The 12,370-nt window shown below is 47.5% G+C and overlaps 1 protein-coding gene across 4 annotated transcripts in view; it reads right to left on the minus strand.

Annotated features, from left to right (window-relative positions):
* LOC129710960 (cAMP-specific 3',5'-cyclic phosphodiesterase 4C-like) overlaps positions 1-12,370 on the minus strand; it is a 159,257-nt gene that overhangs the window by 5,982 nt on the left and 140,905 nt on the right. For all 4 annotated transcript variants that reach the window (XM_055658286.1, XM_055658283.1, XM_055658284.1 and 1 more), the window contains 4 exons: positions 10,522-10,620; positions 7,619-7,783; positions 6,663-6,762; positions 1,566-1,720 (listed from right to left, as the gene is read on the minus strand). In XM_055658286.1, coding sequence (XP_055514261.1) covers positions 1,566-1,720; positions 6,663-6,762; positions 7,619-7,783; positions 10,522-10,620 — 519 coding nt within the window. The remainder of the gene's footprint in view (positions 1-1,565; positions 1,721-6,662; positions 6,763-7,618; positions 7,784-10,521; positions 10,621-12,370) is intronic.

The raw sequence follows: 12,370 nt of genomic DNA on the forward strand, positions 1-12,370 counted from the left end.
TGGAGTTTAATACAGAGAAGTGTGAGGTGTTGCATTTTGGCACGTCGAACAAGGGCAGGACCTACACAGTGAATGGTCGGCCTCTGGGTAGTGTTGTAGTGCAGAGGGATCTAGGAGTACAGAGTACATGGTTCCTTGAAGTTTGAGTCGCAGGTAGATAAGGTGGTCCAAAAGGCTTTTGGCACTTGGGCCTTTATCAGTCAGAGTATTGAGTCTAGAAGTTGGGAGGTCATGTTGCAGTTGTTATAAGACGTTGGTGAGACCGCATTTAGAATATTGTGGATATGAAATAACAAACTGCGATGTTGACAAGACAAGATGGAACAGAGGAGACACACACAAAAAGCTGGAGTAACTCAGCGGGACAGGCAGCATCTCTGGAGAGAAGGAATGGGTGACGTTTCATTGTCGAGACCCTTCTTCAGACCGAGAGTCAGGGGAGAGGGAGACGTGGAGACAAGGAAGGGTAAGGTGTGAAAATTGGGAGATCAAAGGGGTTCAAGGAAGAGGGGGGGGGGGCGGGGGGAGGTGACAAAGAGAAAATATAACCAGGGGGGACAGTGAGACTGGTCGGAGAACAAGGAAGGGATGGAGAGAGAGGGTAAGCAAGGATTACTTGAAGTTGGAGAAGTCAATATTCATACCGCTGGGGTACGCCCCCAAGCTGCCATAACGAGCTAAATATGATGTGCTGTTCCACCACAGTGGAGGAGGCCCAGGACAGAAAGGTCAGTGTGGGAATGGGAGGGGGAGTTAGAGTGTTTCAGCAACCGGGAGATCAGCTAGGTCTAGGCGGACTGAGCGGAGGTGTGCAGCCGAGCCTGCGCTTGGTCTTGCTGCTGTTACACTAAAGTAGACCAAAGTGATCTTTGTACCCTTCCATATCTCTAGTTTCCCTCCCCCCCCCCCCCGGACTCTCAGTCTGAAGAAGGGTCTCGACCCAAACCGTCACCCATTCCTGGGATTGATCTGTCATATGAGGAAAGATTGAAAAGACTAGGCTTGTATTCACTGGAGTTTAGAAGGATGAGGGGGGGGATCTTACAGAAACATATAAAATTATAAAAGGACTGGACAAGCTAGATGCAGGAAAAATGTTCCCAATGTTGGGCGAGTCAGGGGTTACGCACAGTCTTAGAATAAAGGGGAGGTCATTTAAGACTGAGGTGAGAAAAAACTTTTTCACCCAGCGAAGTTGTGAATTTGTGGAATTCCCTGCCACAGAGGGCAGTGGAGGCCAAGTCACTGGATGGATTTAAGAGAGAGTTGGATAGAGCTCTAGGGGCTGGTGGAGTCAAGGGATGTGGGGAGAAGGCAGGCACGGGTTAGTGATTGGGGACGATCAGCCATGATCACAATGAATGGCTCGAAGGAGCGAATGGCCTCCTCCTGCACCTATTTTCTATGTTTTAATGTTTCCTCCTCTCCAGAGATGCTGCCTGTCCCGCTGAGTTACTCCAGCGTTTTGTCGTTTATGTAAAGCCAGGCACTGAGGAGATCACATTTCCTTTACATAAACGACAATGTGGGTAGAACAAAGTGAAGGTCAAGTCTGAGGCACCAACCATGTCGATGGCCATTTTGCGGAGGTTCTGAAACTCTATCTTGGACAGGTTCTGGAAGATGTTGCAGTTCTCTTCCTGCAGCAGCTTGAAGCCCACAGCCAGGTGATGGTTCTCCAATACAGAGGCGTCATTGTACATAAGCGCTAACTCAGAGTCTGCAGAACACAACGGAGAAACAGCGTGAGTAGTGGGGCGGCAAAGATGGTGGCGCGGCAGAGATGGAGCGGGAAGGTCGGGGGCAGGTAAGTAGCGGAGGTCAGAGGGGAGTTCATCCGTGATAGGAGCGGAATTAGGCCGTTCGGCCCATCAGATCCACTCTGCCATTCAATCATGGCTGATCTATCTCTCCCTCCTAACCCCATTCCCCTGCCTTCTCCCCACAACCCCTGACACCTGCACTGATCAAGAATCTGTCAATCTCCACCTTAAAATTATCCATTGGCCTCCACAGCCGTCTGCGGCAGAGAATTCCACAGATTCACCACCCTCTGACTGAAGAAATTCCACCTCATCTCCTTTCTAAAAGTACGTCCTTTAATTCTGAGGCTGAGCCCCCTGGTCTTAGACTCTCCCACTAGTGGAAACATCCTCTCCACAACCACTCTATCCAGGCCTTTCATTATTCGGTAAGTTTCAATGAGGTCCCCCCCTCATTCTTCCAAACTCCAGCGAGTGCAGGCCTAGGCTCATCACTGGTTAACCCATTCACCCCTGGGATCATTCTCAATAGACAATAGACAATAGGTGCAGGAGTAGAGGCCATTCGGCCCTTCAGGCCAGCACCGCCATTCAATGTGATCATGGCTGATCATCCCCAATCAGTCCCCCGTTCCTGCCTTCTCCCCATATCCCCTGACTCCGCTATCTTCAAGAGCCCTATCTAGCTCTCTCTTGAAAGCATCCAGAGAACCGGCCTCCACCGCCCTCTCGTAAAGAGAAGAAGGAGCCAAAGTGAACGTTTTCTATTACACACAGAGAGTGGTGAATCTCTGGAACTCTCTGCCACAGAAGGTAGTTGAGGCCAGTTCATTGTCTATATTTAAGAGGGAGTTAGATGTGGCCCTTGTGGCTAAAGGGGATCAGAGGGTATGGAGAGAAGGCAGGTACGGGATACTGAGTTGGATGATCAGCCATGATCATATTGAATGGCGGTGCAGGCTCGAAGGGCCGAATGGCCTCTACTCCTGCACCTAATTTCTATGTTTCTATGTTTCTATGAAAGGGATGAGGGCAGGAGGAGTCACCAGGAGAAGCGGAGACAAGAGAGAGAGAGATAGACAGGGGTGAGGAGTGACGGTGGCAGGTGGGAAGATTTTGAGGAAGACAAGGGGTGTAGTGCTGGCACAATGGAAGGAAAGCCGACCAATCAAGGAGTTAGAAAAGGTTGGGGAGATAATTGAACGAGTCCTTGGACGTCAATGGGATGTGTTGATGGGAGATGGGGGGATGGCGAAAAGGAGAGAGAGAGAGAAAGGAGGTGGAGAAAAAGTAGAGGGGAATAGAACCCAACGAGGGATCAGAGTTTAGTCAGTACGGGTGTCGGGGGATACGGGGAGAAGGCAAGGGAATGGGGCTAGGAGGGAGAGGTGGATCAGCCATGACTGGATGGGCCGAATGGCCTAATACTGATCCTGTCACTTATGATCTTACAGATGCTGCTATGGCAGACAGAGAAGTGAAAGAGAGAATAATGAGAGGGACACACACATACACAGAGACAGGCAGGCGGCATGGTCTACCAACGAGAGGAGTGGAGAGAAATGTGAAATAAAATTATTTATTCAAACACTAAAAAGATTTCCAATAACATCTCCGAAGGATAATAGACTTATTTACAAGAAATTTAACAATATAATGTACCCCTTCATGCTCTGGAGCATAAACAAAAAATTATTGTTAAACTATTTGTAAAGGATTAAATATATCTGGAAATCAAATTGATGGGTTCAGCGGCTAGCTTAGTTTAGTTTAGTTTAGTTTAGGGATACAGCGCGGAAACAGGCCCTTCGGCCCACCGGGTCCGTGCCGACCAGCGATCCTCGCTCGTTCTAACCCGATCAATGGATTGGAGGGTAGCTAATGTTATCCACCTTTTTAAGAAAGCAGGGAGAGAGAAAGCTGGGAATTGTAGACCAGTTAGCCTGACATCGGTGGTGGGGAAGAGGCTGGAGTCGATTATTAAAGATGAAATAGCCGCACATTTGGGCAGCAGTAACAGGATCGGTCCGAGTCAGCATGGATTTACGAAGGGGAAATCATGCCTGGCTAATCTTCTGGAATTTTTTGAAGATGTAACTGGGAAAATGGACAAGGGAGAGCCAGTGGGTGTAGTGTACCTGGACTTTCAGAAAGCATTTGATAAGGTCCCACATAGGAGATTAGTGGGCAGAATTAGAGCACATGGTATTGGGGGTAGAGTGCTGACATGGATAGAGAAGTGGTTGGCAGACAGGAAACAAAGAGTAGGGATTAACGGGTCCCTTTCAGGATGGCAGGCAGTGACTAGTGGGGCACCGCAAGGCTCGGTGCTGGGACCGCAGCTATTTACAATATGCATCAATGATTTGGATGAAGGGATTAAAAGAAACATTAGCAAATGTGCAGATGACACAAAGCTGGGTGGCAGTGTGAACTGTGAGGAGGATGCTATGAGGATGCAGGGTGACTTGGACAGGTTGGGTGAGTGGGCAGATACATGGCAGATGCAGTTTAATGTGGATGAATGTGAGGTTATCCACTTTGGTGGCAGGAACAGGAAGGCAGGTTATTATCTGAATGGTGTCAGGTTGGGAAAAGGGGAAGCACAACAAGATCTGGGTGTCCTTGTTCATCAGTCACTGAAAGTAAGCATGCAGGCACAGCAGGCAGTGAAGAAAGCCTTCATAACGTGAGGAGTTGAGTATAGGAGCAAAGAGGTCCTTCTGCAATTGTACAGGGCCCTGGTGAGACTACACCTGGAGTATTGTATGCATTTTTGGTCTCCTAATTTGAGGAAGGACACTCTTGCTATTGTGGCTAATTCCCAGTTAATATGAGGTTAATCCCCGGGATGGCGGGACTGGGCTAGTGTTCACTGGAATTTAGGATGAGAGGTGATCTTATAGAAACATATAACATTTTAAGGGATTGGATACGCTAGAGGCAGGAAACATGTTCCCAATGTCGGGGGAGTGCAGAACCAGCAGTCGGTCTCACAGTTTAGGAATAAGGGGTAGGCCATATAGAACTGAGATGAGGAAAAACTTTTTCACCAAAGAGAGTTGTGAATCTGTGGAATTCTCTGCCTCAGAAGGCGGTGGAGGCCAATTCACTGGATGGAGAATAACTGTAGATAGAGCTCTTAGGGCTAGCGGAATCAAGGGATATGGGGAGACGGCAGGAACGGGGTACTGATTGTGGATGATCAGCCATACCCCCTGATCCCCTTAGGGAGTGCAGAGACGGTTCACCAGACTGATTCCTGGGATGTCAGGACTGTCTTATGAAGAAAGACTGGATAGACTTGGTTTATACTCTCTAGAATTTAGAAGATTGAGTGGGGATCTTATAGAAATGCACAGACTAGATGCAGGGATTGTTCCCGATGTTAGGGAAGTCCAGGACAAGGGGTCACAGCTTAAGGATAAGGGGAAATCTTTTAAAACCGAGATGAGAAGAACTTTTTTCACACAGAGAGTGGTGAATCTCTGGAACTCTCTGCCACAGAGGGTAGTTTGAGGCCAGTTCATTGGCTATATTTAAGAGGAGTTAGATGTGGCCCTTGTGGCTAAGGGGGAGAGGGTATGGAGAGAAGGCAGGTACAGTATACTGAGTTGGATGATCAGCCATGATCATATTGAATGGCGGTGCAGGCTCGAAGGGACGAATGGCCTACTCCTGCACCTATTGTCTATGTATCATATTAATACCATCCTGCACCCACTTGGGACAGTTCTACATTTACCAAGCCAATTAAACCTACAAACCTGCACGTCTTTGGAGTGTGGGAGGAAACACCGAAGATCTCGGAGAAAACCCACGCAGGTCACGGGGGGGATATGGACAAACTCCGTACAGACAGCACCCGTAGACGGGATCGAACCCGGGTCTCCGGCGCTGTAAGGCAGCGACTATACCGCTGCGCCACCGTATGTTGCCGCTGTTGTGTTACGGGCAGCATCGTGGTTACGTTGCTGGTGTAATCAAGGGATCCGATGATCTGGAGGCGAGTTGAATTCCCAACTCAGCAGATGGAGAATTTAAAACCCAGTTAATTAAATAAATCTTGGGTTTACAGTAATGGGTTGGATGTTGGGGATATCGAAACAACCAAATTGCCCCTTTGGAGGTGGAAACTTGCTGGTTTATGTATTTCTAGATGCAGAGAACTCTGAACCACCTTGGGTGTCACGGTGGCACAGCGGTAGAGTTGCTGCCTCACAGCGCCAGAGACCCGGGTTCGATCCCGACTATGGGTGCTGTCTGTACGGAGTTTGTACCTTCTCCCCGTGGGTTTTCTCCGGGTGCTCCGGTTTCCTCCCACACTCCAAAGACGTACAAGTTTGCAGGCTAATTTGCTTGGTAAAACTGTAAATTGCCCCTGGTGTGTGTAGGATAGTGTTAGTGTGCGGGGATCGCTGGTCGGAGCGGACTCGACGGGCCGAAGGGCCTGTTTCTGCGCTGTATCTCTAAACTAAACTAAACTAAACTAAACTAAACTGAACTAAACCAATCCCTCTGAAATGGGCATTTGGTGATTATAGCATTAAATGGTGACCAAATGTCCCAAACTCCTGTTCATCAATGAAATAACAAATATCCAGCAACAGGGATCTGGATGCCACAGGCGGCTGTGGAGGCCAAGTCAACGGATATTTGTAAGGCAGAGATAGATAGATTCTTGATTAGTGCGGGTGTCAGTGGTTACGGGGAGAAGGCAGGAGAATGGGGTTAGGAGGGAGAGATAGATCAGCCATTGTTGAATGGCGGAGTTGGCTCGATGGCCTAATTCTGCTCCTATGACTCTGACCTGATGGATGAAACGGAATTGAAAGTATTTGTGGGTTTACATTCAGAGTGTGTGTGGTTGTCACGAGTGTCGCTGTGGACAGTACTTACTGGTGTTGATGAGGAACTGGTTGGAGACACCAGGGTGGTCAACGTCATGGATTGCAGAGGCAAATACTGCAGACAGTACTTCAAGATCAGTGAACACTGCCTGGAAGACAGAGTTGGGAGAGATCACCACCAGTACATTCAAACGTTGGAGGAAGGGCCTGGAGTTTTAGTTTAGTTTAGAGATACAGCGCGGAAACAGGCCCTTCGGCCCACCGAGTCCGTGCCGACCAGCGATCCCCGCACACTGACACTATCCTACACACACTACGGGACAATTTAAAATTTTACCAAAGCCAACTAACCTGCAAACCTGCACGTCTTTGGAGCGTGGGAGGAAACCGAAGATCTCGGAGAAAACCCACGCAGGTCACGGGGAGAACGTGCAAACTCCGTACAGACAGCGCCCGTAGTCAGGCAGCAACTCTACCACTGCGCCACCGTGATGCTGGAGTAAGCCAAGACCAACCTGCAGCAGGTGTACAGGACCGTGTTCATGTGCGGGGATTGCAGGTCGGTGCGGACTCGATGGGCCGAAGGGCATGTTTCCGCGCTGTGTTTCTAATCTAAAACTAATTGCGTTTGGGCCAATTCCCACTGATAAAAGTCAATGTGTTAAAGATGATTTCTATCTTGCTCTATCGAGCTCCAAAATGCTAAAACATGCATTGCAATTTCACCCCTTGACACTTCGATAGGAACAAAAAGGTCCTGAGGAATAGTAGATTTAGGCCATTCGGCCCATCAAGTCTACTCCACCATTCAATCATGGCTGATCTATCTCTCCCTCTTAACCCCATTCTCCTGCCTTCTCCCCATAACCCCTGACACCCGCACTGATCAAGAATCTATGTGTCTCTCTGCCTTAAAAATACCCACTGACTTGGCCTCCACAGCCTCTGTGGCACAGAATCCCACACATTGACATAGAAAGGAAAGCCCAAAATGGAATGGCCTACCTCGAGAGCGGGAGAGAGAAGCAGGACGTGCGTGGACTGGGCCACATCTGCAGCGTGGTAGTTATTGTGGTAGGCCACGTCAAGATGGTAGTGGTCTTCAAGGGTCAGCATGTATGTGATGAAGGTCTTCACCGGGATCTTGAATGTCTTCAGCAGCTGTCGGGACTTCAAGGCGAGCAAAGAGAAACTCATTGCAAGGAGAATTCAGCAAACGTAATCATTGAAAAACGGATTTGCTGAGCTTTTCAACTATGTAGCAATGTTACAACACGTGAGATTTAAAAAACCTGCAATTTTGATCAAAACGCAATAATTCTAATTTGACACCAAATTCACTTTCATATCTCAAGTTTGGGGACAATTTTCTACTCGGAAAATGTCTTGTTCCCTAGATTTAAATCTCAAAATTACAAAAAAGCAGAAGGACATTTCTAAGGAAAGATTAACATTTTGTAAATGCTGACCAAAGATTACAATAATCACAATATAACCTTGATTTTTATATCTAATTTACCCAAATGCACCCTCAGTTCAATTGCCCAGCACAGACGGCTTTCTGTGGGGTCATGGAACGCGCTGGTTTAGAACTGCAGAGCGCTGGATTTTTGCCCCAAAAGAAAAAAATATAACAGCCCAAAATGAACTACTCGGAGTAACTCATTCGGGACATGCCCCATCTCTGGAATAAGGTACATATGGGTGACGCTTCGGGCTGCGAGAGGTTGCCCTTCTATTTCCTACATCGAGATGCTGCCTGACCCGATTTTTCTGCCTAGTAAAAATCGCGTTTTAAACCCGCACCACTCCAAACAGCGCCTCGTGCCAATGGAGGGGCAGCCAAAATCGCAAACGTTTTTCCTCCAGCACTCTGTGAAACGTCACCTATCCATGTTCTCCCACACGATGCTAGGTTTTGACCCTAAACTGAGTTATAAATGCAAAAGCAGGACTCTAGGGGTGGGTGGATGCTGCTAAGACAACATCCCTACCCCTGGCAACAGTTTTTCCAGCACGACCTTTGTGGCGGAAACCCAGATGCTGGTTTATCAAAGATAGACACCAAATGCTGGAGTAACTCAATCTCATGGGTGCTTCGGTCGTATTCCCTTAGCTCCATAGATGCTGCTGCACCCGCTGAGTTACTCCAGCACTCTGTGAAACGTCACCTATCCATGTTCTCCACAGATGCTGCCTGACCCGCTGAGTTACTCCAGCACTCTGTGAAACGTCACCTATCCATGTTCTCCACAGATGCTGCCTGACCCGCTGAGTTACTCCAGCACTCTATGTGTAGGCAACTCAGTCCGAAACCCATTGATCCAGTTTGGAAAGAGTTTCGGGAACATTGCTAAAGCTCCTCTGTGCACCCAGAGTTACTGCATCCGTGAAACTCTAACAATGTTCTCCACAGATGCGCTGACCCCTGGCAGAGTGCCCAGATCCGTTATTGCTAAATGAGACTCTAGAGAGGTGCCCAGCGTAGAATGAGCTAGAGAGGTCCATGTTCTCACATTCCACACTCTGCTCTGCAAAACTGCATAACAATACGATACGATACCATATAACCATATAACAATTACAGCACGGAAACAGGCCATCTCGACCCTTCTAGTCCGTGCCGAACACATAATCTCCCCTAGCCCCATATACCTGCGCTCAGACCATAACCTTCCATTCCCTTCCCGTCCATATAACTATCCAATTTATTTTTAAATGATAAAAACGAACCTGCCTCCACCACCTTCACTGGAAGCTCATTCCACACAGCCACCACTCTCTGAGTAAAGAAGTTCCCCCTCATGTTACCCCTAAACTTCAGTCCCTTAATTCTCAAGTCATGTCTCCTTGTTTGAATCTTCCCTACTCTCAGTGGGAAAAGCTTTTCCACGCCAACTCTGTCTATCCCTCTCATCATTTAAAAAACCTCTATCAAGTCCCCCCTTAACCTTCTGCGCTCCAGAGAATAAAGCCCTAACTTGTTCAACCTTTCTCTGTAACTTAGTTGTTGAAACCCAGGCAACATTCTAGTAAATCTCCTCTGTACTCTCTCTATTTTACGATAGAACTTTATTTATTCCAGGAGGGACATTGATCTGCCAACATTCATAATACACAACAAGATGTGAAACATGACATTAAAGTGGCGAGTGGAACGGATTGGGGGGGGGGGGGGAGTCAGTCTCAGTCTACCCCACGACAGAAGGGGAAGGAGTTGTACAGTTTGATAGCCTCAGGGAAGAAGGATCTCCTGTGGCGTTCTGTGCTGCATCTTGGTGGAACCAGTCTGTTGCTGAAGGTGCTCCTCAGGTTGACCAGTGTGTGTCACGGAGAGGGTGTGAGCTGTTTGAGGAGCATCCTCCCCCCTCCAAGACCTTCACGACCCTTCACGCATGAGATCACCAGGCAATAGAAACATAGAAACATAGAAATTAGGTGCAGGAGTAGAGGCCATTCGGCCCTTCGAGCCTGCACCGCCATTCAATATGATCATGGCTGATCACCCGACTCAGTATCCCGTACCTGCCTTCTCTCCATACCCCCTGATCCTCTTAGCCACAAGGGCCACATCTAACTCCCTCTTAAATATAGCCAATGAACTGGCCTCAACTACCCTCTGTGGCAGAGAGTTCCAGAGATTCACCACTCTCTGCGTGAAAAAAGTTCTTCTCATCTCGGTTTTAAAGGATTTCCCCTTTATCCTTAAGCTGTGACCCCTTGTCCTGGACTTCCCCAACATCGGAAACAATCTTCCTGCATCTAGCCTGTCCACCCCTTAAGAATTTTGTAAGTTTCTATAAGATCCCCTCTCAATCTTCTAAATTCTAGAGAGTATAAACCAATTCTAGAGAGTATAAACTTAAGATATTCCTTAAGATTACAGAAAGATATGTTGAATCTTTTACCATGAAGATGCTGTACATGGAAACTGTGAGTGGTCGGTCATTGGAGAACTGCCCAATCTGGAAGACATCCAGGCCCCAATCATTGATATGGTTCAGCTCCTGGAAGACCATAAAATCAAAAGCAGGATAATTTAATAAATAGAGAGCACATATCCTTCAGTGCAGCGTGTTGTATGTCTATATATATATATATATATATACAACACATACAAAAAGATGAATGGAAAGGATTGGGGGTGTGCAAAGATTGGGGGGGGGGGGGCCGTTAGTCAGTCTACAGAAGGGAGAGGAGTTGTACAATTTGATAGCCCCAGGGATAGTCAGAAGAAGGGTCTCGACCCAATATGTCCCCTATTCCTTTTCTCCAGAGATGCTGCCTGACCCGCTGAGTTACTCCAGCTTTTTGTGTCTATCTTACATGTGCTATCACAAATGTCTTGGACAACTTTAAAAACACAATTTCAATTTTTTAACATCAGGGAATTTAGAGTTTGGAGGAAAATCATTCCGTTGGAAAGACCATTTGCATATCGTGGGTACATGGATAGTGGGGTGCAGGTCAAACATAGAAACATAGACAATAGGTGCAGGAGTAGAGGCCATTCGGCCCTTCGAGCCTGCACCGCCATTCGATATGATCATGGCTGATCATCCAACTCAGTATCCCATCCCTGCCTTCCCTCCATACCCCTGATCCAACTTAGCGGGACAGGCAGCATCTCTGGAGAGAAGGAATGGGTGACGTTTCAGGTCGAGACCCTTACGGGTCTCGACCTGAAACGTCACCCATTCCTTCTCTCCAGAGATGCTGCCTGTCCCACTTTCGGGTCAAGACCAGTCTCGACCCGCTGAGTTGCTCCAGCTTTTTAGAAACATAGACATAGAAACATAGAAAATAGGTGCAGGAGTAGGCCATTCGGACCTTCGAGCCTGCACCATTCGCCATTCAATATGATCATGGCTGATCATCCAACTCAGTATCCTGTACCTGCCTTCTCTCCATTCCCCCTGATCCCTTTAGCCACAAGGGCCACATCTAACTCCCTCTTAAATATAGCCAATGAACTGTGGCCTCAACTACATTCTGTGGCAGAGAATTCCACAGATTCACCACTCTCTGTGTGAAAAAAGTTTTTCACATCTCGGTCCTAAAAGATTTCCCCCATGGGCTAATGGGACTAAAGTACATGGGGCATCTTGTTCTGGGGCGGACAAGTTGGGCCGAGAGCTCTGTTCTTCATGCTGCATGGCTCTATATATTTGTGGTAAATTCATTTTTTAACACGTTTAATCAAACTCCACCAAATGACCATTCTTAAATACATCGAGACATTTGCATGTCGTGCAATATTTCACAAACATGTTGCCTTGGTTTATGATAAAATTACACCAGTCCATCGAAGCAGAAATGTAGCATAAATATAAGAGAAAATAGATGAAAAATTAACTTGTTCTGTCCCTGTCCTGGAAGTGTTTGATGGACCAGTACATTTGAGGAAGGACATTCTTGCTATTGAGGGAGTGCAGCGTAGGTTCACCAGGTTAATTCCCGGAATGGCGGGTTTGTCATATGCTGAGAGAATGGAGCGGCTGGGCTTGTACACTCTGGAGTTTAGAAGGATGAGAGGGCATCTTGTTGAAACATATATGATTATTAAGGGTTTGGACACGCTAGAGGCAGGAAACATGTTCCCGATGTTGGGGGAGTTCAGAACCAGGGAGCACACAGTTTAAGAATAAGGGGTCGGCCATTTTGAACGGAGACTAGGAAACACTTTTTCTCACAGAGAGTTGTGAGTCTGTGGAATTCTCTGCCTCAGAGGGCGGTGGAGGCCGGTTCTCTGGATAC

This window comes from Leucoraja erinacea, chromosome 29 (genome assembly GCF_028641065.1).
Source record: "Leucoraja erinacea ecotype New England chromosome 29, Leri_hhj_1, whole genome shotgun sequence".
Lineage (NCBI taxonomy): Eukaryota > Metazoa > Chordata > Chondrichthyes > Rajiformes > Rajidae > Leucoraja > Leucoraja erinaceus.